At 38.1% G+C, this 27,361-nt stretch overlaps 1 protein-coding gene across 6 annotated transcripts; it reads left to right on the top strand.

Moving 5' to 3' along the window:
- The first annotated feature begins 19 nt into the window (after positions 1-19).
- Positions 20-26,540, top strand: LOC128260115 (serine/threonine-protein kinase BRSK2). Of its 6 annotated transcripts, none has more exons than XR_008268109.1 (16): positions 20-583; positions 14,988-15,503; positions 16,026-16,120; positions 17,878-18,104; positions 18,169-18,319; positions 20,264-20,479; positions 21,214-21,413; positions 21,476-21,700; positions 22,495-22,982; positions 23,242-23,400; positions 23,470-23,636; positions 23,703-23,807; positions 23,868-23,943; positions 24,005-24,181; positions 24,241-24,386; positions 25,074-26,540. XR_008268109.1 is itself a non-coding variant. In XM_052992881.1 (16 exons), the coding sequence occupies exons 2-16, from the start codon at positions 15,416-15,418 to the stop codon at positions 25,156-25,158; spliced, it is 2,538 nt and encodes an 845-aa protein (XP_052848841.1). In that variant the 5' UTR covers positions 20-583; positions 14,988-15,415; the 3' UTR covers positions 25,159-26,540. The 6 variants fall into 6 exon arrangements, 5 of the variants coding, with proteins under 5 accessions (XP_052848841.1, XP_052848840.1, XP_052848839.1 ...); XM_052992881.1 differs by having other exon boundaries at positions 22,495-22,934; positions 24,005-24,177; positions 24,235-24,365; XM_052992880.1 differs by having other exon boundaries at positions 22,495-22,952; positions 24,005-24,177; positions 24,235-24,365.
- Positions 26,541-27,361: the final 821 nt, after the last annotated feature.

Raw genomic sequence — 27,361 nt, 5'->3', positions numbered from 1 at the left:
TGCTCAGTTTGTAGACAACGTTTGCCGTGGCCAAAAAAGAACGGACAAACACTATTTTAGTTGAAACATCATTTCCAACTGTAAACGGCAGCGCGATTATAGGCAACAAAAAAAAAATAAGGAGAAAATAAGTACGCCTCTGTGTGTGTGTGCGTACGTCACAGACCGCGTGCGAGTGTATGTGTGAGTGTGCGAAGGGAAAAATCAGTAAAATGTTTATGCAAATCATGCGACGAATGTGCGCCAATTGCGTAAAATTGTAAAGTGCATTAAGTGAAACGAAATTATATAATTAAGGAGCACCATAAGGAAATAAGCGAAAAATATTTTTTGGGCAAATACAAAGAAAGTAAAAAGGTTGCAGCTCCTCTTCCTTTTCCTCGTGTGTGTGTGTGTGTGTAGGTGTAGGCGAGTGCGGCAGTGTGTTGGTGTCTCGTGGCCAGCTGTCTGTGTGTGTGTGCGGGAGCGGGTGTCTGTATGTGTGCACTGTGGGTGCAACAACGTGAACGGTTCATCCCGGAAGTGATTTGTATAAGGCCGAAAGGAAAGCCTCTGAAATTTTACACCCAAGCGGAAACAGTTGGTACGTAGAGTCCATACATTATCCATCACTGGTTTGCATTGTTCCTATATTTTCCTAGTTTGGTTTTTAAGGTTTCTGCGGAATAGTCCAAAATGTTATTTGTCATCATTTGTTTTTTATCTACTTTTAATATTCAAAACATATTTAATATCGGTATTGTATGTACTTTTCATGACTCTTTGCTTAGATTATTAAGATTTGAAATAGTAAGATTTTATAACTATAATAGTCATGTTTTTGTTTTCAAAGCTCGTTTTTTTATGTTATGCATGTTTAACATTTTTTCTTCTTTACTGTTTTGTTTTTATGGATTTTTTGTTCCTATCGATTTTCAACCAAAAACAACTGGGAAACAACATCGAACCATCCATCCGTGCGTCCCCACACACAAACACCCATACACCCACAATTATTTCTGGGGAAACCACAAGCAACCGCAACTACGTATGAATGGCCACACACACAAACAAACATATAGAGAAAAAAGGGGTTCAAAAACTATAAAGAGTTTTAAAAGCCATTATTAAATGGGATTTTTTTAATCCGGATTTAGAATGAATGAATTAAATGCTGCATAGAAAGTAAACATAACGTTTTTTCAGTATAAACCAAAACCTTAAATATATATAAAAGCATTTGTGTTAAATTTTGATTTTTCGATTATGAAGTTTGTTGTTTAAAAGACTTTAGCTTTTAGTTTTGAGATAAACGTTTTATGTAAATACTTTTAAATGTTCAACAAATAAACATAGTTGTTTTAAAACGACTTTGTTAAATAATAGCCGCAGGGATAAAATACCTTCTTTTGTTGTTATAGTTATTTGTATATATAATTATTTGGGGAGTGCGTTTTAAGTCGAAATTTTTGTAGATGATATATTTCCCTCAGTGTCCTTGTACGCAGGAGTCTTCACCTCACTCATTTAACAGTATTTATAGACAGTTTTTTGTTTTTGCACGAAAACGAAGTTGAATTGCAGAATTTAATATGGCGGGCGGATGTTGGCTTTTGAGTTTTACGAGTGCTCACCTGCGAGCTTCGAGAAAAAGGTGGAAAAGGAGACGGGGCCTCATTGGGCACTTGAGGTGTTTGGCCTGACAGTAAGGGCATTAATCAACGTGCAAAAGGGGCGGGACGAGGTAGGGGCGGCCTGGGAAATGAAGGAGACACTTGTGCGACTGAAGTTGGCCCTGCAAATGGCTAAACGTCTTCGTTATCAAATTGTCTTCGCACAAAATATTGATATACAAACGGAGCAGCGGATTGCTAAGCTAAAATGATGAATACTCAAAATTGATTGATGTCCCTTTTCTGTGTGTACAAGTATCACCAATAAAATGCAATCATTTTTCTGTGGCAATGACGTCACCGGTAACCTATCCAGAAATACTTATGATTTCATGAATATTGCCCGTCCATTTTCAACCCCAAGCAATGATCCCCTGTCTTGTTTTCTGTTTTTGTCAGCTTAGTTTCTTATGTGAGCATTATAGTTCCGTATTAATAGCCAAGTTCAACCCTCAAAATGTTGTTGTCAACATTGCACTGTCCTAATGAACTACTCTACTCTCAGGCGTACAAAAAATAAATCCATGCAACAATGAAAAAGTCGATAAATGGCAGGGCATTGTTTTTAGGGAGCAGGGGAAAACTGGTATTCAATAAAGTGTATGCTATCAAAAGGACTTTAAAGTTGTTATAACATTATAAGAAATGTATGAAGATTGCCAAGCAACAAAATGCATCTATATTTCTTGCGTTCAATATTTACTAATCGAAATTTGTAGTCGTGTGTTGGGATAAAAAAGACCATGTATATATTAAAATGTATACAACTTTGTTAGGGATAAACAATTTGTGGGGAAATAATAAAATGTGTGGTAAATAACAAATGTTATATTAAAACTATTTGCTAGCTCAAAAAAAACTTTAATTGGTATTATTCGCACTGTTAGTCAATTGTCAATGTGAAATGTTTTGTAGTCCAGATTTGTGCTAAAATTGTATGTAACTTACTTATGACACTTTCTTTTCAAATTTTGCGTTTACAGTTTGCAAACTTCTCATCAAGCATTTGCAACGTCTAACTTTTTATCTATCAAAAGCAGGTTCGTTGAAGTTTTTTATATCTCTAAGATACAAGATAGACAGCTTGGCTTATCGATAAAAATGTGTTGCTCAGTTAAGCTCTAGTGGCTTTAATATATTTTTTTCCCCTATTTCCGTTTGCATCTCCATTCCTAACTCTATTTCTATGTCCATCTTTTGATATCTGTTTTTCCTTTTTTTTATATTTCTTTCTCTCCCCTTTTCCATTTCAAATCCAATGACATGTGCCAGCGACTCTTGCAATTTAAGCTCCCCCATCTTTCGGCATTCATCCTTTTTTCAACAAACAATTAAGTTGTCCTTCGTCTTGGGCAATAAAAAAACTGTCGCGTCAGATCAAAAATGCAACATCTTAAAATATGAGCACCATTTTAGCTTCCGGTGGATTTCTGTTCTCGGCTCTCCCGCTGTTGTTGGTGTTGTTCAATATTTACAACCTGATGGCAGCGATGAGGAGAACGTCGCCGAACTGAATAAAACATGCGACAATCGGCAGGCGACAATGTCCTGGCTGGAAGCATCCTGCGCTGCTGCTGCTGCTGCTGTTGCAGACACGTAGACGCCTTAATGACCTGGGGGATTACAACTGTAGACAAAGTCGGGAGGTCCCTAACCGTGGGTGTTCCTGCAGCCCGAAAATCCCCAACAAAGGCCAGGTGACCGGGATGTAAACTATGCAGCGACATTGCCTCATCCAATTAGTTTAATAAACGTAAACAAAAATGTTAACAGTTTCTATTTGTAATTAAAAAGCTATAAGCGGCAACCAAGAAACGAGGGGGTTGATGGGCGAAATATTGTGTAGTGGGGAGGGTACACTGTAAGAAATCTGGCATCCAATAATGGCCTAAAAAATGTGGTGATTTTAAAAGTTCATACTAAAACCCCCCCATATAGCCAATTCGAAAAGAAAATGTCATAAGCAAGTTACATAAAATTTAGCACAAACATTTTAAATATCTATGGTATGTAAAAAGAACGTTAGGTCTCAAAAGCCTCTGCAATACAATCATAATCTTTAGATTAATTATCTAAATTTATGTTTAGAGATTTCTTTAACCTTTTTGGATTATGCTCCTTTTTGCAAACTTAGTGATAGTTCCTTGCTAAATTCGCTTAAGTCTCTCTTAAACAATCTTTGCTGGCAATGAGAAATACATTAAAATTATTCATTTTTTAACCATCAATATAGAGCTTTGACCTAAAAACTAACTGAAAAACATGGTTTCTCAATCCAATCTTTTTCGAGAATAGTTTCTTAGAAACTTCTTTCTAAGTGTATATCTGACTTACAGTGGGGCACATGGCAAACAGAATGTCAAAAGCAACCCTGCCGAGAGAACAACAACCACCCAGTGGGGCGTGTAAGCCGCAGAAAGGGCGGCAAAGAAAGAGCGCCGCAAAGCTCTTTCCTCTATCCGCTCTCCGCTCACCACTATCCACTCTCCTTTCTCAGTTCTTCACTCTCCACTCTCCCGTTTAACCCTTGCGCCTGCGCTGGGCTTCCCAGTGGACAATCACAAATGTCCATTGGCAATCCTGGCTGAGCAGCTACCCGCATGGCTTTGTCAACAGTTCCGTTTCTGGAGGAAACCCTCTCTCGAAACCCCAATCCCCGTAGCCCCGACGGCCCTCTCCGGAATCCTGGCTTCGTTTTTAAGAATGAACCACATTCCCGTACGTCATTGCCTTTGATTAAAGCATATGCAAACGTTTTTTTTTTCCGTTTCTTCCACATTTTTTCTTTCAACTTCTGGGCTCGGAACATGTGCCGCATATCCCTGCGTACTCCTCCCTTGAAATCCCTCGAGGATTTGCATTGCATATGGCAAAATCGAATTGGTTTTTCAACTTGCGCTAGCTTGCAATTTTTGTTTGGCTTGTTTTAAAGTTGAAATTTGTTTATGCGACCGACCGCATAAATTTTTGCATAGGGAATGCCTTTGCCATCGTCCTTGCGCTTGGCAATGTTTGTCCGGTTGTTGTTGTCATAGGTTGAGCCACTATCCGCCCGAGGGGCTTCCGATGCAGGGACTGAGGCATTTGTTTAGGCAAATATTATGGGTCCTGGGAATGCTTTATTGCCTGCACGAGTGGAGCCAGAACGAGCAGCGAAGCTATCCCCATCCAGTGTCGCCCAAATCGATTTTTGCTACGTTCGAAGCTGACCAAAGGGAACTTTTTCTGGCACGTTGAAATTGGTTATCTACAGTTGGGGTATTTTTTCCTGTTTCAAGGACAAGCCTGATGCACTAAATAAAATAATTTATTTTTAATACAAATCGAATGCAATTTAAATGCAATTTAAATGTTATGCATTGAAAAATAAATACCATTTATGTGTCTTCGTTGTCTGACCCTTTTTTGGAATTTGTATTTTGATTAACCGAATTTAAAACGAAATAACAACAATTATATCAAAAATGTTGGTAGATACAGATAGCAATTATTTGTGTAACATATAATCCGTTTATATTTCCTTGACAAATATTTACGATCCTTGTTATGTCGTTTATAAAACGATTTTCGTTTCACCTTCAACTGAAACTGAGTATTTGGCCTGGTAATCAAGAAGTATCTTAATTTTACTAACTTAAACTTTTTGAAACTGTTTCTGAAGCGTATCACTGGGATACTTAAGTAGTATTTACATATTTAACTTTTTTAATGGTTTTTTGAAGAACTACAAATGTGTAATTCCATAGTTATACACTATTTGCGGCAGACCATTAAACGTATAATAGTTTATTTTAAATATAAATAAAACAGGATATAATTTGAAATGTTTATAATTTTTTTGAAATGTTAAACTGAAATGGATAACTGCCAAAGACACGAGTAGTAAGCCATTTAAATGCACAGTTACCTGCAAGACGTGCCCATCTGCCCTTGGATGAGCCCCGAGCCCTCAGCCACCTGCCTTGACCTGCTTCTGCGGTCCCGCTCCGATGTCATCAATTATACAGAACTCGGCTTACATCAGAGACTCCATCAGGCTCGGGTTCGAGCCACCTGCTCAGCCGTAATGCGATGGATCAAGCTGCCAAAAAAAAGAAATACACGTAACACAAGTAACACAAAATCCAACATCAAAATGCAAAGTCCTTGACAGCGAAAGGGGCCGAATATCCGTTTATTTGTACTTTAAGACTTAAGCCCGCCATTAAAGGTCAGCTCGGGTTTCCGTCTCTTCCTTTTCATTGTAGTTCGGTATTCGGTGTTTGCATTTTTTTTCGACCAAAAGTATGCAACACGAAAAATGTATTTCACAGTTTGCAGTTTGTGCCTGGAGGAATGTCGAGTCATAAAATTTAATTTGCATATTTCAGTTGTCTGTCAGACAGTTTTTCATTCCGGCAAAAATTGCAGTTGTAATTGGCAGCATAATTTTGCCCACCGCAACGGCAAGTGCAAGTTTCCCAGTTTCCTGCTGAACTTGTTTCTGCTCTGGGCAACTGGCCCTAACATCATTAATTCTAATTGAAAAGTTTTGTCGACTGACGGTTGCCAATTAAGCCGTATCTGAAGTGCAATTGCAGCCGCCAGCTGGGTCAGAAAACTCCTGCCAATCCCGCCAAGCAATTGCATTAAGGCACACACAAAGTGCACGTGAATTAAAACGTCAAAGTGGTTGAGCGAAAGGCGTAAACACGTTTGTCCTGGCCCGGTGAATAAATGATGCCAAGGAAACAAAATAACAAGAGGCTGGTGACTGGCAATGGCAATCGCAAATTGGCCAGGCCAGCATCCTTGGCCAAAAGAGGCGGCCGGGGGGCGTGTCGCCGGAAACACGCATGCATAACAGAGTAAATGAAAATTGAATTAAGTGTGGTTGCAAAACCACAAAATATGCGCGATCCGAACAATCATTCTCGTCCTTTGAGGAAGTGAAACTGCGGCACTTAAAAAAAATATTTTCTTTTGAATTTTGTTAGCATTTTAAATGTAAACATTATAAACTTTGAAATGCTATGAATGCTTAATGCTTAATAGTTTGTAAACGTATTGAAGGAGATAGCCTTTTGGCACCTGAACCGCCAAAGTGAGCTTAAGAGTTTTATTTTATTTTATTCATTACCTTGACAGAGATGAAGAAGAAGATGTTTGATAGAGTTAGGCTTTAATAGGTGTGTCTCGAAATCCGTAGTCTGTTACCAGATTCTTAAGCCAAATATATTTTTTTTAATAATTTCGTGGTACTAATTTAATTCTCATCTTGTTATGAAAGTTTTCTTACTCAATAGTTTATAATTCACGTAAGAATAGTTTACTTTTTATGACAATTTTGTTTTGGTAAAGAACTAAGAGTGTGTCATCTGTATTCTGGACTGAAATCAATACACTATTCGATGTTATATCACTGGTTCGGAGAAGAACGGATTTTAAATCAAGGAAAAATAAATAGCAGTATTTCGTATTAATGCAACTTTACTTGAACATTGTATATTGTATACTCGAAGATATCATATTATTTAAATTAGGTTAATTTACTTTTCATTCTTTTATGGACTATATTTTCAGCGCATTTATTGGCTTTAAATGATCAAGTTAATAGGGGAAGTGTTGCTTAATTTTTTCGAGTGTCCTTACCACGTCCGCTCCTCCGGACGCCGCAGTCCTTAATTGAATTCTAAGCGGCCTGGAGCGGAAGAGTGGGATAGCAGCTGGAGGTAATGTCTGGCGAGAGCCCATGGCCTTAACAAACAAATGCAGGCTTTGCCAAGTCCGTGCTCATGTTCTGAGATCTTGTTCCTCGGATTGTGGATTCTGGAGCACGGATTGTTTGCCCCACGGGCTAGGTGAGGGTATACACGTGGCTGGAGGGGTGGCAGCGTTACGCGTTAAATTGAAAAAATGCCCTGCTTGTTTATGCCTTGTTTTTCTCGGCTGTTGTTTGGATTTCGTTTTGCTGCTCTTTTTTCCTGTTGTGGATTATTTGTACAACTAAACTTGATTTCCATATTTTGTAAGAAAAACACTTTGTGGGGGAGTTTCCTTGAAATGTGACCGGAATAAGGGAGGAAGTTGCAGTAGCGTTTCCAAATCTCCGTCTGTGGGTCTTCAATCAATATAAAATGAAATGTCTTAAATGAATTCCTACTTATGAGTCATGGTTTATTTGTTAATGCAAAAATCAATAGAGATTCTCTTGGGTGCCTATTTCCATCAAATAAATGAAATGTTTTTTTTTTTCAATGAGGATTGCCAAACAAAAATATATTTTTAACAGTTGCTAAAGTGTTGTCATAGTTCAAAATATTATCTTAAGTTCTGTATTGAAACGAATTCCACTAAAACACCAACAAGAAACAATCTAGTATGCAGCGTTTTCAGCCTTCGTTTTTAATTGAGTTTTTTTCATAGTTTCTGCCATTTCCAGCTATCCCATTCGCCATTCTCTTTTATCCCGATGCCAACATTCAGTTCTTTTCCTTTTTTCGCGTTTGCATTTTATTTGGCTGGCATTGCTTTTTTTCGTCAGAAATAATTGAATTTTTTGCCGCCAGGGAACAGAAAACGGCCAGGTTAGAGTTTGGCGCGGATGTTAGCCATCTAATTGCGACCTTAATCATTTCATCTTTTTACCTTCCGGCCAGGTTAGTCAGTTTGTGTGTTTGGTAATCGAAATCGTCCTGCCAAAAGGCAGAGCAAATAAACTGGCAAATGTTTTCCGCTTGCAAATTTCGAGGACGAGAGGTGGACACTCCGTAGGCAAACACAAACTTGATTTGATGCTGGTTTCGCAAAAAGATGAGCAAAACTGGCAACCAACAAAGTTCACAGTTCACTCAGAGAAAATGGTTTTAGGTCCTGTTTGCATTATGAGCTTGAATTTCATAGCATTATCTTTAAGTTTACTGTAAAAGCGTTAAAGATAGAGTTAGGTTGATAATTAAAATCGTATAGTACAACAGTTAGACATAAAATAGCTTTAACTTAGTAATGTTAAGGGTGCTTAAGTCAGTTATTTTTCTAAGTGTATTGTTGCTGTTTGTTCCTGTGAACAGGAGCAGCTGTACTGTGGATGCTTCTGGCTTTTTGGCCCTATCGAATCGAGTTAATTTGTGCCGGGCCAGGACCTGGAGCCTCAAATAGGAGCCTCCTCCTCCTCCGGCATCTGTGTTAGTTTTTGGTTGCTTTTAATCGAATTTTTGTTGTTGGGCCAGCTGCCGGTTTTTTGACGAGTTCACTTAAGCCAGGTTAAAGGTTTTTTCTGGTTTGCTGCTTTGGCGTTTTGCGTGTTGATCTAAGCGGTTTATTAGCCCCGATTTGCAAGTAAGCTGCTTAACGTTTCCCGCATTATGCTGGCCATTATTAAATAATGAAAAGAGAGGCGGTTTCATTCTGCAAATTCATCCCACTAAAAAGCTGTCAGCTTAAAGTTGGCATATCCTGCTGGCACTGGAATTGTCTGTCGGTTTATTAGCTCTGTTTTTGTTTGCTTCGTTCAAGAAGTTGATTTTGTCAACAACTTGTTTGTTTTACGTTTTTTTTTCGGGAGAAAAGTGTTTATCATCTTGTGGTAGCTATTGTGGTAAAGTGACAATATCATTGAATATTCTGATTGATTTTCCCCATAAATGATTAATTGACAACCTAGTTTGTTTAGGTCTTCAAATGCGAAACTTTTTCATAGTTAATGTATATATGTTGACTATGATTTGTTTTTGTATTTCCTGTGAATATTTTTGGACACCAAGATAATTTGACCTTTTCAGCATCTCAAGAAAAGGAAAATTAATTTTTTTGAATAAATAAGTAGTTATAATTTTCAATTCGTGAGAAATTCGTGTAATAATTTGTGCTGCTAGAACTTTATATCAAAAACTATGGTAATTTCATTTAATTGATTAGCAAAATATTTCAAATGTCCAATCAATCCACTTTCATTTAGGTCATTAGAGAGTAAATTAAACAAAGGTTTTGCTGTCAGCTCAGTTTAAAATTTTTTATAAATTATTTAGTAAAACACTTTACTGCTGTTTCAAATATTTAAAGAATGCAATCCAGAATCACTCAGTAAACAAATAATCTGTTCCTGCTGCTGACATGGCAGAAGCGGGTTGACATTATATTGAAATCAATGTTAAATGGCGATGGCAAATGACAACAGCAGTCGAGGAAGGCAACCGAGGGGCGGAAGTTAGTTAAATATTGATTTTAATTTTCCACATAATTGCAATTAGTTGATGAATGTGGAGCCAGCTGTTGCAGTCCTGTTTCCCCATTTCCTGCTGCTGCCATCGCCTCTGGGAGCGGCGGTGTCTGATTCTGATTAAACATAGTGTCGGGGCAACATCGAAAACAGCAATGCAGGCAATAACTGACGTTCAACGAGGAACCGAGTTGAGAAGCCATCACTACGATGGCTTAAAGTGGCACAGTGGTTGGGCTTAGATATAAACAAAATGCTTATAACTTTATTAAGTTTGGAAATTTACAAAATATATTTTTGGAATTTTATATATTTTTTATGATGCCTTTATGTCTTTAGTTTTTTTGTTTAACCTTATTAAATAATTATACTTAAATTTATAGAAAACTTCAATGTTTCTGAGCCACTCTCAAATCCACTTAAATAACTCATTTGAAAATCTGATACTTCTTGTGTTTACATGACTATTTTTCGTCTGTATCGCAAAAAAGGGGCTATTTTGATTTCAAGTATTCAAGAATTAATTGTATATTTGTTAAGAAAGCATATAAAATACCTCTAAAATATATAATAACAAAATGTACTATGTACCTTAAGACTTGACAAATATTTAATGAGATTATTTGAAATGTTGAAAGGGCTTTTCCCAGGGCTTTCGTCTCCCCCGTACCCACTGTGCCCAAGTCCTCTTGGCAGCAACGCCCTTTTGCTGTTCCCGTTTTGGTCTCTGTTGCTGTTTCTGATTTTCCCCAACTCACTCCCTCGAAAACTCTTGTCGGGGGCTTGATGAAAAGCCACTTACGCACAATTTTCACAACTCAAAAGCATTTTATTGATTGCACTTTAAAAACGCCGGGTTGAGGGCAAACCAAAACACTCATACGCCACGTTGGCTGGCATACTGCTCTAGAGATTTATCAGCCCCCTTTATAATGTGCGTGTGAGCTGGGTGCGTTTATTGACTGTCGTTTTCTGAAATTGAGTTTTTCTGCCTTTTAGATGGACGCCCCACCCCTTCCCCCAAAAGGAAAAAGTTGGTTAAACTTTGGGGTCTTTTCCCGACTCTGCTGCAAAGGCAATTTAGCCCTCGAGGTCTCAGCCAGATGTATGCAAATGTGGATGGGGCTCGTCGAGAAATCAAAGTCATTTCTGCTCATTTTTTGTTCGTTCTTGCTTACTGCTGGTTAGATAACAAATTCGCCTACGGAAATTTCCTTATTTTCCGGAGTTCCTGGCCCCTCGGGGTTAATTGTGCAAGAAGGCTAATGAACATGGGGCTCGGCCAGCATCTGACAGCTGCGTTCGAGACTCGGCTTGTTAATTGTTTTTGAAATCGTTGAGTGAACATTAATAAGATGTAAATTTGTGGAAAACTAGAAAAGTCTTGGGCTGGGGGATTCTCAATTGGTAATTGGGGGTTGTATTTCGGGACTATGAATTATAAGTGGCAAAGTTTAATTGGTTGTAGGAATAACTTTGATTGTTAATTCATATGTTAATGGGTAGACCAAATGGTGATATATTTTTAATTACAATAACTTTAGGAGACCTTTCCTGAAAGAAAATGGTTTATATAATTTAAACATCTTGAAAAATGTAACTTTAAAAAGTGTTTTATAACAAAGTAATCCTTTTTCTTCTGTTAACGAAAGAAACACAACTTATAAATAAAGCTTTAAAAACGAAGCTTAAAATTAATTAATTAAAATCAAGTAAACTTAAAAAATTCAGAACATCAGACCAAATTTTTTATTTTTATAGCAATATCTTGATTGCTTTGTACATCTTACTATAACTGAGTAAACATGTTCTAGAAACATCTTACTAATTAATCGAACTTCTAAGGACTGTCACATTTGTTGCCTTATTTTCCTTATGTTCCCCATAAAGTTATTTATGCGAAATCAAGCCATCTCCAGCTTCGATCTATCCCAGCACTATTCATTGCCTTTATATGGCTGTGCATTGTTTGCAAATCGCTTAATTATGGTTGATGGTATTTTATTGGGGCATGGAGCCATAAAAGGCGGTCACATCCCCAGGTCCTTTGGGCCTACATCAATAGCGGTCGTCTCCATTTTCATCATCCTGCCTCAATCCTCAGGTCCTTCCCCTTCCCCTTCCTCTTCCCTTTCCGCTTTCCTTTTGCCTGGTGACATTCTCCTAGTTGCCACGACCTAAAAGCATAAATTTCCCGTGGCTAGGCCAAAATCAACGCCAAACGCTCTAAACGTTTTGCTTATGATTTTTATTGCACGCACACAAACGCAAACTTATCCAGATATATATATATATATATAAATAAATTTGTGTGCTTATATATAAACTCTGTGTAGACATTTTGCCGCAGCCTTAAGTGCGAAATCTACAAAAAAACTGAAAAAGGCGACTCATGACGATGACTTGCTTTTGGCAGGCGGCGACCACGCCCCTTTTATACTTGCTGTGCCTATATGGGCGAGCACTTGGCTTGTTTCATCAAGTTTCCTTTGATGAGACGGTCTACATATTTTAACATTATTTACCGGGAAACATTTGAGGAAAGCTGTAGCGCTGAAAACTTAAGAAATTGTAAAACAAAAATTCTTCAATAAATGTTTTTCGTTGTTATATTTTACAAATAGATACCTATATATTTAAAAATAAATATTGATACATTCTATTTGTATTAATAACAATTTAAAGATTTCATAAAGAATATAAAATGTATGAAAAGTTACAAACGAACACTTTTTTATAGTAATACTTTTTGGAAGTAATATTTAGCTATATTTTATTATCAAAGAAAGGAATTTACCGATGTCACCTAGAACGGAATTCCTTTTAAATAATAAAATCGCAAAAATACAAGCAGCGCTAAGTTATGCTAAGTATCTACCATTCGTGGCTTCAATTTTGTCTTATCTTGGTGATTTTTTTCTGTTGGCACTTGCCAAACAATGTCAGTTTTCAACTTTTAGCGCATTTTTCAAATTAGGTTAGCAGAACAGGGGGGGGGGGGGGGGGGATGCGATGGTGTTGGCCCAAGTGAAAGTTTTCTTATTGTTTTGGGCGGAAAGGAAAGGGCTTGGCGGTAGGCTTGTTAGCATCCTTCCTTCCTGCGTTTCCTGCTTGAATCCACCATCTGCTGCCCGTTTAACCTTAATGTTCTGGGCCAAACCAGAACCGCACCCTATACCCCTAAACACCACCCTTACAAAACTACACTGTAAAAAATGATTTTTTTGTACTAAATAAATTAAAATTAAGTTTTAAGTTTCTTATTTATTTGATTGGTCTTAAGGGTCATGATTTCTAAAATCAGCGATATTCGATTTTCAGCCTCTTATACAGAGCAAAGACACAATTATTTTTGTTTCTTGTTAAAAAAAAATGTTTTTTTCTACACGTGTTTAACAGACAACTGGGCATAAAATTGATTTAGAACCTAGTTTAAAAATAATTTTTTTGGTTATACAGGGTGGCCCACGTTCTTCCACAAATAAGCCGCAATGTTAGGGCTATTCAATAAAAATTAATATTCGAGAAATATCCACTCGCTTTTCTTAGGTCACCCTGATTAATGAATTTTAACATTTTTTTTTTTGAATGTTAGAAATATGTTTGTCAAAACCAATTTATAAGTGAACAATCTTTTTTTTTTAAATAGGCGTGATAAGACATGTAAAGTAGATTTAGATGTTAAAAGTTAAATTTTTTATAAATATGACTTTTTTTCTCTGTGTACCCACATTTGCGCACTGTTTCATTTTGATGTGCACTTATTTTTCAATTTGAGCGCGTGAGCATCCATCGTCCTGTCAGTTTGGTGTCTCATTCAAACCAGTCCCTGGGACTTGGCACTTCAACGTCAGCTAGGAGAATTATCAGCGACTGCGTCAGCATCTAAATATAAGGCTCACCTGCCCCTCTCGTCCAGTAACTGAGCCTGATTCCCTGGCTTTTCCATCCTCCGCTGGTCTTTGTTCTTACCCATCTCTTAACCATTTGTAGTTGGCCAAGTTTTATGTTCGCTTTTTATGCCAACACGCCCCGTTGAACAATTGTTGTTGCTGCTATGGGTGTTTTTAGTGCTCTTCTAATGAAATTTTTAAACGATTTTGTCTCACTTCACGGCCAGTGGGCAGATTCAACAGCAAGAATTGGCGGAGAAGCTGCGAGAAAAGTTCCCAGAAATTATTTGTTCCTTCTGTCTGCGCTTCTTGAACTTAAAAATGGTTACAAGGTTGCTTTTAATTGGTTTCTACTGTGCGGGAAACTCGAAAAAAGTCATAAATCAAAACATTTTAAAAGCCCAATAAAATAAATCTTTTGAGTTAGGAATTAAAGAATTTTGATCAACGGGGTTTTTATTATTTTGTATTGTTATTATTGGTTCATACCATGCTCGGGTCCAGGGGTTTGGGGTGGACATAAAGATTTCACACCCTCCGAATCTTATAAAAACTAAAGAAAATGTGGTTTTAAAAAGTATGCTATATAAACTATTACCAAAATATGTACTAAAAGATTTTAAATCTTGTACAAGTGTCTTTATAAATTATATGCTGAGAAAGACTAATAAACCTAAACATTTTGATACATTGCAATTGTATTTTAAGCCAGCTTTTAAATAACTCTTGAATTTATTATACTTATTCATAATTAGCAAAGTAATCATACTTTTACTACTTCAAACGTTTCAAGAATAAAATTTACCTTAAATTAAGCTTGATAGCCAAGTAATTGAAAATGAAACACTTCAAGGAGCTAAGATTATTACAAATTTAGATAAACAAACACACGTGCACTCCCTCTTAAATATATGTGCTTTGCACCTGTCCATGTGTGTGTTGCCATGGCTTTCTGCTTCTAAGGAAGCTGTAGGTGTCATAAATTCACTCCTGAAATGGCCAAAAGGGGGAGAAGCAAACACACAGGCACAGCTGGAGGGGTTTTAATTAGAACACCTGACTGACTAACACACATACACACAATAATAGTTATCCGGTAATATAGTTAGTTTCCATTTATTTCAATTAAAAATTCAGTTTGGCCAAGGGGGAACATAAATATTCATTGGTAATCACATTGACCTTACTATATCTCTCCCTCTCTTTCACTCACCAATCTCTCTGTCTCTCTCTCTTTTATTGCAGCTTGTATTTTGTGATGAAGTCATGTGGAAATAGCAGCCACAGCCACAGCAACTACAACAACAACACGACCAGTACAATTATAGGCAAAAGTTAATTAAATGCTGCATCATTTGCAAGCTGCAAAAAGGAATTCTTAACAATCGCAATAAAACTTTTGTCGAACAAAAGTAATTAAAGGCCCTCACACCCAGACCAATACCTCACTTGGCGCTATGCGACAACAAAGTTGGTAGAAGCGGCGATTGGGCGTTGGGCGTTGGGCGTTGGGCGCTGGGCGTTCTGTAAGTGGGCGTGTGGGCGAGTGGGGCCAGGAGGAGTCCTGTACATGGCCAGAAGCCAGCTGACGCTGCCAGCCGCAAACAGCTAACAGCTAACAGCAAGGAGCCCCTCGGGGACCAAGGACGCAGGACGAAGCGACGGCCAACAAAATGCAGAAGGAGAACAATGTCACGGCGGAGAATTGCCAATTTGTGGGGCCCTATCGCCTGGAGAAAACCCTCGGCAAGGGTCAAACGGGTAAGTGCAGGAAAACTTTTACCACTTACCGATTTCTAAGTGGGTTTTGCAATATAACTATCATTACATTTGTTAGGTGTAGCCATATATTGGTAAATCAATGTTTCGGATCCTAATTGTTTTAATTATTAATGCCATTAAAATTACTTTGCTTTTAGCACCCCTGTTTTTCGGTAACAATTTTATTGCTCAACACATTTGTATTGGTTTCAAATATCTTATCTACTTCATATGAAATTTCTACTGTTGCTCATTGGAAAAAATAAAAAATGGAATATTAAAAAACTTTTTCTATCTTCATTATAGTTAATATAAGCAACAACCTTTTCTTATCTATTTTAGCAATTTGCGACTCGAAAACAAAAGCTATATTTCACTTTTCACTTTTTGTAATCACTCATAATAACGAAGAGTTCTAATTCTTTGGAAATTACTTGAACACAAACAGAGAAAACACTTAAAAATATTTGCCATTCCCTGAATTGTTATCGCAATTGCAATTTCCCATTTATCCATTCGCAGGTCTCGTCAAGTTGGGCGTGCATTGTGTGATTGGCAAGAAAGTTGCGATTAAAATAATCAATCGCGAGAAACTCAGCGAATCGGTGCTAATGAAGGTAAGTAGTTTGCCGGGGTCGAAGGTCATGACTCGGTGGAAAGTTTTGCTGCCATCGGTTTATTGTTTTCCCGCTGTTTATGATTTTGTTTTTGGCTTTCTTTTCCTATTTCGTTCTTATTTCTTGTTTGTCTTCTCCTGGCGTACGAGTCATAAAAACTGTGACAATAAAATTTGTTTTGTGGTTCGTTGTTTTATTGCCCAGCTCCTAGAAAGAGTAACTTGGTTTAGGGGCTGTCGCAAGGGTGGATCCAGAGGTGGAGCATTGCAGTCAAACTTACAGCCATTTGGACTTTTGGACTTACATTACACGTTAAGGAATGGGGAAATGTTTTTGTGGATTTTTCAGTCTCGGCTTTGAGACTTTAGTGTGCCAAAGTCAGGGAAAGTCAAAAGGACACTTTGTTGTTTAAATTGGATTTAAAATATATTTTCAACGTTTGCTATATGTTCTTTAAATTTCAAGGCAAAGTTTAATAAGTTTAGTTAAGGTTATAAAGAGTTTACCTACTAATTTTATATACAACATTTTAAAAAGTTTTAAGATTTTAGATATAACCCTTATCATAAGAACAAATTTTTTAATTTAATATTTGTTTTACTCGCATAAAACTATTTTTATACACAAAAAGTGAATATCTAATATTAACTTTATAAGTAAAAACATTAATTTCCCGGCTGATATTTGCGTTTAGCTATTACCCAAACAACATTTACCTTACAAATAGACCACAAATTATCCGTGGTAAATATTCATGCATTCTGTAATCGATTTTCTGCCATAATCGAGAACGCACCATGTCTATTATAATACGAGGCAAACACTCTAAATAGATTTCATTCATTCTCAGGCTTGCCGCCATTCATTCGGTTTCAATAAAAGTCACAGCAAAGCTCAACTATTTATCTTTTCTCTGCTGTCATAATAGAACCATAGAAAGGACACCACCGCCCCAACTCCTCCTCTGAATATCTACCCAAAATGTGGTGCACTTTTTTGTAGGACACTGAAAGGACATGGGACAAATTAGTGCGTGCGGCAACAAAGTAAAACAAAATTGACTGCCCAGAGGTTGGGGTGAAGTTTTGGGGGTGACAAAAGCCCAGACATGTGGGACAATCGAAATGCAAGGTGGGTGACGAGGTGAGGTCGAGGGTGCAAATGAGGATAAAGAATCGCCGATGATTGCGTGTGGTGTCCATGTTGTAGGACCAGCTGGTCGGGACACGCAATGAGAAATTGGACGCTATTCGGAGGACTACAATGGGCCATTATGGCCTGCCAGGAACCAAGCACTTTGAATGCATTGTAAGGCGAAGTGCACTCTTCAAAAAACTAAGGGTTACTCTATATAATTAGAAAAAAGAAAAGAGAAATAAACTCAATACACTAAGGTTTAAAAATAATGTGTAAGGGTGTCCTAAAAGTATGCAACGAAGATTACGAACGTCGTTTTTCGTATAGAATCTGGTTAAAATGGGTTTCAAACACCAAACGATGAAATTGGGTGGAAGTATCGCATAATTTTGTATGTACATAAATATGAATATTACTCTATATTACGCTAAAACACTTGAACATCTCTATTTAAAGCTATTAAGAGCTTTTGCTTCTTCCTGTGCGTTATTCGAGGATATTTTTTTGCTTTAATTTATTTATTTCTCTAAGTATGGGTATGGGGCTTTGGGGCTTTGGGGGGGGGAACATTGGGGCAACATTGTCGATAAGTCGATTAAAATCGTTTGTCTGCTTTGAAGGTTGAACGTGAAATCGCCATAATGAAACTAATCGATCATCCGCACGTCCTTGGCCTGAGCGATGTGTACGAGAATAAGAAGTATTTGTATTTGATATTGGAGCATGTATCCGGCGGCGAGCTCTTCGACTACCTGGTGAAGAAGGGTCGGCTGACGCCCAAGGAGGCGCGCAAGTTCTTCAGGCAAATCATCTCCGCCCTGGACTTCTGCCACTCGCATTCGATTTGGTAAGCCTCCGATGAAACCTCCAGCTCGAACTGCAATCAATATGGGATTTATTTCGGGTTTCAGCCATCGCGACTTGAAGCCGGAGAACCTGCTGCTGGACGAGAAGAATAACATTAAGATTGCGGACTTCGGCATGGCTTCACTGCAGCCGGCTGGCAGCATGCTGGAGACCTCGTGCGGCAGCCCCCACTACGCGTGTCCGGAGGTCATACGGGTAAGTCTCGTTTGAAAAATGGCCAAAAGATTGCCCTCCAGGCAGCTCCCCCCATTCGTATCCCCCACGCCCCTTTTCTGCTGCTGGTGTGCGGCAAACGCATAAACGTCAATCAAGGCGAACTTTTTAGCACATTTCCGAATGCAGCTTCGGTGGCTGTGAAGGAGGCGGCTTCCTGGAGTCGCTTTCCTATGCAAATTTCGTCAGGGATCCCTTCTATGCAAATGCACGTCATGTGCGCATATGATTTTCCATCTCGGGAAGCCCTGCGTTCTCTGCACCCAACAAAAAGTTGTCATCCCCTCTTAAAGTGTACGATAAGTGTAAGGGTAACGAGCTATTTTTCAAGGGAAGATTTTGTTGTGAGAAAGTTTAGAAAGCCACAGATATATTAAAAGGTTTTGAAGTTGAGTAAAAACTTGGTTTTGTTATTAAAAATATATAACTTATAACTCGTTAAAATATATATTTTTTATAAGTTTTAATTTTAATATTTTAATAAAAGTAATTTTTTTATTTTCTATCTATCTATTGCCTATGTCTATTTGGGTTTTATTTCAGTTTAAAGCCTTTGAAGCGCAACATTGGCATATAAATAAATAAGGGCTTTTAAGGTTTATTTATACAGTTTCCTAAGTGTATCTTGCAGTATATCCTTCAAGCAAAAGCTGCTGCTGCAACTTCTGGCCATGCTTCTTGCTCCTGCAGCCGTTATAAATTCATAAGGGGAATTTTAAAATATCTTCTCGTTCAGTCTTATCATATACTCCGACTGGGTTATAAATCTGGCTTGCTACGTGATGTTTAGCTCATCTGCACGCATATATATTCTTTTATAAATATTAAACAGTCAAAGCTCAGTGGGGATTGGTAGTTATCCCCACCTCCTAATTGATGTCTGCTAACCAAATCTGCCCTGCAAGGCACCGCCTTGACAATTTGTAGAGGAAAATTGCGTGGAAGGCCCATGTACTCAATCACTTAAGTAGGTCGTTTATCAATCTTTGGAAGGTGGTAGGGATGGTAGGGGCTCAGGCCACAAACAGAGCGCCAATCGGGCTTAGGGTTACCGACAAACATAAGTTGGTTAGGGTAATCGAGCGTACGCCAGACATACGAGTATAATCTTACAAATTGGAGTTTTGGGAGTAGCTGTAATTGGAAAGAGTTCACAATGGGTGGGTGGGCATTTTCCGATTATGACAGGGAATCCAAAGGAAAGGGTGAAATAATGTATGTAATATTTTCATTCACACACGTTTTGCAGGAACCGTAATAAATCAGAGAACAATTCGAAAAGAAATGTGAATTTGAAATACAGAAATCAAAATCAAATAAATTAGTTCTCCTGTGTACTTTTAAAGACTCATTTAAAGCAAATACTAATTCATTATATATATATAAATATATCCCATATTCGTGCTTAAAGATTTACCCGTCTGCCTTTAAGGGGGAAGCACATGGCCTGTAATTTACAGTCGTGCTACAATTACATGTTGTAGTGGGCAACAAACTGCGAGTCATTGTGCCATTTACCTGGCAAGTCAATAACCGTCCCCTAGGAAAACAGAATCGTCGGGGTGAGTGAGAAACTTGGCATTTGATGGACACGTCAATGGACGTCAACGAGTTGAACGGACCTACCCCCAGTACCCAGTATCAGTCTTTAAATAGAAAACTTTTTAAATTAGTAAGCACTGGGCTGGGGCTTAAGGCATTCCCATGCGAAAGTGGTTCGATAAAAGGGTGAAGGGTCCTAACGATTTGGGGCCACGCACAATGGCCAATCGAATTTCGAAATAATCAAGCTGAAAGCAAACACAAATGGAATATCCATTCGAGCAAACAGTCGTTGGTCGGTGGTCGGTCTCCTTGAAAATGTCTCAATTTCTGATATCCACCCAAATATATGTATCTCACCCGATTTCTCCCACACTTTTTCAGGGCGAGAAGTACGATGGCCGCAAGGCGGATGTCTGGTCCTGTGGGGTCATCCTGTACGCCCTGCTGGTGGGTGCGTTGCCCTTCGACGACGACAACTTGCGCCAGCTGCTGGAGAAAGTCAAGCGCGGCGTCTTTCACATACCGCACTTCGTGCCGCCGGACTGCCAGAGTCTGCTGCGCGGCATGATTGAGGTGAATCCGGACCGGCGGCTCACGGTGAGTCATCCACATTCGCACCCGAAATGCAGCGGCTATCCAACAATGTCATTTCCCAAAATTCCATGTCTTTCTAAGTGCACTGAAAACAAAGGCTGATAAGTATACGGCAATTACTTAAAAGGCCAGAGTAGTTATATTTCCTATTTATTTTTTTTATATTTGACATCCTAGCACTACAAGTAAATCTTTATTCTTAATGTGCTTGTCACGAAAAATTACAATATTTTATCACAAATTAAAAAAAAAGAACACAATAGAAAATACTTATTCAGAGAATATTAAATTTAGTTTACAATTTTTGAATGACTTAACAATCTTTTGATAGGGGTACTTAATTTAATTTAAATTTTATTCAGAAATTAAAGGCACAAATTTCAATACGTTTCAAGTAAATAAATGCGACTACAAACTTAATATAATACATATAGTTCTCTTTTAATGTTAATTCAATCTTATGTAATGTTGTTTAAATTTGAATATAAGTATTTAAAAGGTTAAGGTGTTAAAAACAGTTTCTGGCAAAAAGCATTTTAAACCTAATTTTACAAAAATTCCCATTTGCCAGCTATTTATTTTGCGAGTGTAGGCTGTGAGTCATTGGGAAGCCACCCCCTAGGCATTTGTTGGTTTTTGGGTCACCACGTTGCCAGCTATTTACCCAATCCCCCCTTACCACCATTAACACTTCCTCCCTGAAAACTGGTTTTTGCTTTATTCTCGACCGCATCCAGCTGGCTGAAATCAACCGACATCCGTGGGTCACAGCTGGCGGCAAAGGCGAGCTGGAGCTGGAGCTGCCGATGATGGAGGTGGTGCAGACACATGTGATTCCCACAGCCACCGCGGTGGATCCGGATGTGTTGAACGCCATTTGCTCGCTGGGCTGTTTCAAGGAGAAGGAGAAGCTCATCCAGGAGTTGCTCAGTGCGAGGTGGGCTCTTTAATTCACTTACACGTACATCAAGGTTTAACCACATGCTTTAATCACCTCAGTCACAATACGGAGAAGGTCATATATTTCCTGTTGCTGGAGCGGAAGCGAAGACGACCTGCGCTGGAGGATGACGATGAGATTGCCCAGAAATCCCGCAGTGAACTGGATGCAGTGGATCCGCCACGTAAACGCCTCGACACCTGTCGCATTAACGGCACCAATGCACCCAGCTACGGACAGATATCGGAGGGTTCACCGCTCACGCCAAGACGACAGGCCTTTAAGTGAGTTTCCTTATAATTTTTGGTATTCCAACAGTCTGACGTCTCATAAAATATTGTTTATAAAAGCACTTTGAGCTGAGTGAATTGATATTTTCATTAACCTTATTACAAACTTTCCCTTATACTTGTTTTATTCTTCTAATATTTATTTATTAAGTCATAAAAATCCCAACCTAATAGTTTAAATTTTAAACGAAATAAAAACTAAAAAATTAATCATTTTCATCATTATTATATTTTAAACAATATGTTTATGATACGTCATCAAGGTCGGATGACTTTTTTGTGCATCATTATTGAAATAGACTTTTTTGCCAGCTTTTTAATTGAATAAAAATAAAAACCAAAACAACCACAGTTTATAAATTTTTTTTTTGAAATACATTTTTATTTAGTTTGTTTTGATTCTTCTTATAAGCTTAGAAAACATTCTTGAAAGATGATCCACAAAAAAAAGTAACGTTAAGAGAAATTTATGATCAAAAAAAAAATATCGCTTAAAATAATTTTTTTTTTTTGAGTAATTATTTTTTTGCCCAAAACAATTATAGTTAGAAATTAAATAATACTCAAAAAGTAATAATTTATTTGTGATTATTTTTTTTCAATCAAATTAATAATTATTATTACTATTAATAATAACATCAAAAGCAAACGCTATTCAAATTAAAAATCAAATTACAATCAAATATCAACCTTAATTGAGAAATTAATTACGAGACTGAAGTGTCTTAAAAAGAAAAGGTTAAGGTTTAATCCGAACCAAACTAATTGGTGTAATGTTTACCCTACAGCTTCCGCTCGTACAGCAGCACACGGAACCACCAAAGGCGCTCGCCCACAACAGTTTCCTCGTCGGTGCGGAGCTCCTCATATCACAGTCCCACGCGTTGCAACTCCCCGATGAGTTCGGCGCAGCAGCAGGCGAATGCCATATCCCGGCCATCATCACCGGCGGCGGGAACCCGCCACTCCACATATGGCGACCGTGATCGTTCCGGCCACCACTCATCCGTGAGCCGGACACCGTCGCACAGTTCGCAGAAGAGCATCGAGGGCGATGTGGTGGTGGTGCGGGAGCCACGCATCGAACGACGGGACTCGCTGCGCCAGGAGCGTGGTGGCGGATCGCCGAGGGAGCGAGGCGATTGCGGCATTCCGCCGGGCAGTCCGGGCGGCAACTCGAGCGGATCCACTTCCGCCTCGCCGTCGGTGCACCACCGTGCCAACTCAGGTCCGACCATTGCCATTAGTATGTTCCACGATCCAGAGTCGAATAGTGGTGTGTGCATGCCCCGTAGATAGCTAGTAGCAGTCGAGCACAGAAAAAATGTCAAATAAAATCAAGATCAATCCGATTTTGTTTCATAAACAAGGCTAAGATGATGTTTACCATAGTTTATAACCATATATGAAAGCTAAACAAGCCTGAGCTTAGAAAAATATCACATTAACCTAGAGACATATCGGTTTGGCATATGATATTATTTTTTCTGTGTAAAGTTGTACCTGAATAATCACACATGTGATAATCCTTGCAGTTGTGAACCCCAATGGCTCGCCGATGATGAACAACAGCAGTCCGGGAATGCCGGGCTCACCGTGCAATACACCTGGTGGCCAGTTGTGGAAGACGCGACTGACCAACATCAAAAACAGTTTCTTGGGAAGTCCGCGCTTCCATCGCAGAAAAATGCAAGGTACGTGGACTACTCAAAACAATTTGCAAATATAAATTTATACTGATGAATTTGCATTGATCTCCCCAGTTTCTGCCGATGAGGTGCACTTGACGCCCGAATCCTCGCCAGAGCTCACGAAGCGCTCCTGGTTTGGTAATCTCATAACAACCGAGAAGGATGAAACCTTCACTATTTTGGTCAAGGGCAAGCCCATTGCCACGGTCAAGGCGCATTTGATACACGCATTTTTATCCGTAAGTCTTGAAATGTATAGCTCTGGATACCTTAGCCTTAATCGCAAATGTCCCCTCATTTTCCAGATGGCTGAACTATCTCATAGTGTGGTTTCGCCCACCTCGTTTCGGGTGGAGTACAAGCGGAATGGCAACGGACCCGTCATGTTCCAGCGCCATGTCAAGTTTCAGGTGAGTTGGCCAGCCTTCAACAGGAACGCAGGTAGCTAATGGCTCGTGAATACTTTTCAGGTTGACATCAGTGCCATTTGCAAACAAGGTGACATAGCAGATATGTTGTTTGCACTAACATTTACGCTGCTATCAGGTAAACAATACGCCATAATGGAACCCTGTAAACAGTCTAATTGAACTCATTGCCTATGCAGGTAACATTCGGCGTTTTCGACGCATTTGCGAGCACATTCAGTCCCAGGTGTGCTCCAAGCGGTTTCCAGGACCCAGTAGCCCGCCCACGGTGACCAGTGTGACCCAGGCCGTTTCGGAGAGCTCCTCCTGCGGATCGGTGTCCAGTGAGAGATTATCGTACAAGCGACAGGTGGTAAGTCATCTTCGCAGTCAACTGCTGAATAGATTTGACTAATCAAAGTATTTTTAGATCGAGAACGATATGGAGAACGACTCCATATTCTCGTACAAGTCGGGCAACGGACGTCGAGCCTCGACCACAAACAACAATAATGCCAATCCAGTTGACATACCAGGCAGTCCGATTGCGGTGCGATCCAAGTAAGCTGGACACAAAATAATGTACTTGCACTTTTGTCAAACACACAGAAAACACAGAACAATTTTTTTAAGCGTGTTTTTTCGAACTCTTAAAATAACATCCAGATGAGGAAACTTCAAGTCTAGAACTATGAGCTTACTATCAGTATTTTAGTAGCTCTAATCCATAAACTATAGAAAACGAAATATGTATATTTGAACAGTATGTGACAGGTAGAGGTAACAGTTTTCGATGCTATAAAGTCGCCATCAGGAGCAATAGCAGAACTAATCTAGAAATTTCCGTCTATCTGTCCGTTTGTCTGTCTGTCCTTATGAACGTCGAGATCTTCGAAACTAGTAAAGCTAGATTTTTGGAATATAAAATATAGATTCTAGTTATGCCCACGCATCGCAAGATTATTTGAAAATGTTTCGATCATATCTATCCGTAGATTGCGAAGTTCTTTTATAGGAAATGTCGTTTCTCTTTTTTTGCATGGCGATTCATGCGATTGATTTTTGATTCAAAAAACACAGGCAGTCTCAACTCAACAAATAATGAATAATTTATGTTTTTTAAAAGCCTTCAATTAAACTGTTTAATATTTATACAAATATTCTTGGTTCTAATAGTCTTAATGACAAATATTCTACTTATGTGTATTTTTTACACAAAACATCTGTTTCAAAAACTAAATATGAATAAATTTTTCTCTCTTTTTGCAGCTCTGAGACCGCTGAGCACGAACGCAACCGCGAACTGCAGAGTGAGCGTCAGGCGACAACGATGTCCGGTAGTGCAATCGCATGAGAATTATTTCTCTGATTTAGTTACATTTTTCTCAAGGATGTTTGTTTCGATATGGCACTAGTCAACACCAAACGCAACCAAATATTGTATTCCAACTAGATAACGAATCAGCCACTCAAACAGTATTTTTTCTAGAATACCATCAGCCAGAGATCTTCAAACTAAGTCAACACGAAAAATTCGAATAACATAATAAAGCAATAATAGTGGAATTTGTATGAACTAGCATATATAACGAATCTAAACTTTTCAACGCCGATCGATTGAACAGAACTTTGCTAGCTGCTCCAGCTTTTATCGAACTTGATTCTCTAATTATTGTTAATTTTTTGAGTGACTTTTGTATATGTTCTTATGAGGGACATTGTTGCCGCCGCGCCTGAAAAGCTTGCAAATTTAAAACACCGTGTAAAAATTTACAAAAAAATCAAGTTAGTCATAGTTTAAGTCGAACCAGTTATTCTAGTCCTTTTCTTTACCTAGACTAGGCCTCGTATTTAGCTACGCAAATGATGATTGCTACTCAAGAAAATTCGCTGACGATTTGTATAGAGTGTATAAATGATATTACGCAAATGCACTGATCTTTAACTACTAAATAAAGTAACAAAATTTAAAAAAAAACAGAACTTTTGCATTAACTTAGCGTTGCTGTTTTTTCTAACAAACCAAATCGACATAACTATTTTGCTAGCTAAGCAGTACTAAACCAAAAACCGAGTAAGCAGGATGGGAAACGCAAACTATTTTTCCTAAATAACAAAATACTAAATAAAAAGCGTCAACTTTCGAACTTCAGGCATGCATGTATGACGATCAAAAGAGTGTTGTGCAGTAGAAAAAGTCAGCAGATATTGACAGAGGAAAACACATGTATAATGTACATAAGACACCGAATAACTACAACGGCACAGCACATGGCTAATTAAGCATATACAGCACATTAAAGTAACGACATTGAATACCAGAAAAAATATATTTTGCATGGGCATGAAATAAGCTTTCTTAACCAATACTTGTATAAATCAATTGGGACGAAATATATATCTATGTATAGAATGGATCAGGGATTGTACAAATTGCTGAGTTGCGTCAGTGACAAAAAAAACCTAGGAGAGAAATTTGATTGGAGTTTGTATATTTTTATTGGAAAAGTAGAGCAGACAAGCTGTCCAAAAATGCACAAATCGCAATGCTATCGATGGCCTACGATAGTTTTTCTCTCAGTGTAAGAAGCGTATCGTATGGCAACCCCACAAACAATCACATTGAATTTTTCCCTACCTTGCTTTTGAGTGGTTTTCATAGTTTATAGATTCTTTTCTAACACCCAAGCCAATCAGAGTTCTTTTTATAACACATACGATAATTTGAAACTAAAAGACTTAAGAAATCGACACAAAGCTAATGAAATCCAAACAAAAAACCGTCCATTTATCCACTTAAAGCTAACAACAATGTAGAGGCACCTCAGCAATTTGTGGAATCTACTGCATAGGAGTGTAAAATGAAAACTGAATAATGTATGTAACATGTAAAAGGATATAGATCTATACTGAAACTGTGTATGACAGCAATATCAAAATAGTCGGATGGGGAATAGAAAGCGATACTAAAACGTGATTAGAACAAATATTAAACGACAAAATACGACAAGTTAATAAATGCTTAATGATAAACCGAAATAAGGTCGCGTAAAACATAACAAATATTAAACATACCTATTTAAAAAGTATTGAATCAGTACTTGGAAAAACACACGAGAACAAACTCAAACAAAAATCATGCAATAATATTGAAATGAAATTACTTTCTAGCATTAACTACAATACATCAAATTATTTATCGCTCATCATATTGAAAATACTCAAGAAGAAAACGCATTTAAGCAGAACATACATTCAAAATTAAGCTCACCGATTTGAAGAGATGGCATAACATATATTTATACATGCATATATCATATACACCTCAATCATATTATATTCTGTATTTACTTTCATATACAAGAACAAAGTCCTCCCAGCATACCCAACATATACGAAGTATACATCTATATGCCTCACCTGCATTCGTACATCCATATATATTTACATACAAGCGCATTTAATACAAGTTACATTTCATCACCAAAATTGTATCATAAGAAATGTATAAATCATATTTTCACTTGATACTAAAAACTAATAATACTAAACCTAAG

Source organism: Drosophila gunungcola, assembly GCF_025200985.1.
Source record: "Drosophila gunungcola strain Sukarami chromosome 3L unlocalized genomic scaffold, Dgunungcola_SK_2 000014F, whole genome shotgun sequence".
Classification (NCBI taxonomy): domain Eukaryota; kingdom Metazoa; phylum Arthropoda; class Insecta; order Diptera; family Drosophilidae; genus Drosophila; species Drosophila gunungcola.
This window is presented reverse-complemented; position numbering and strand designations above follow the sequence as displayed.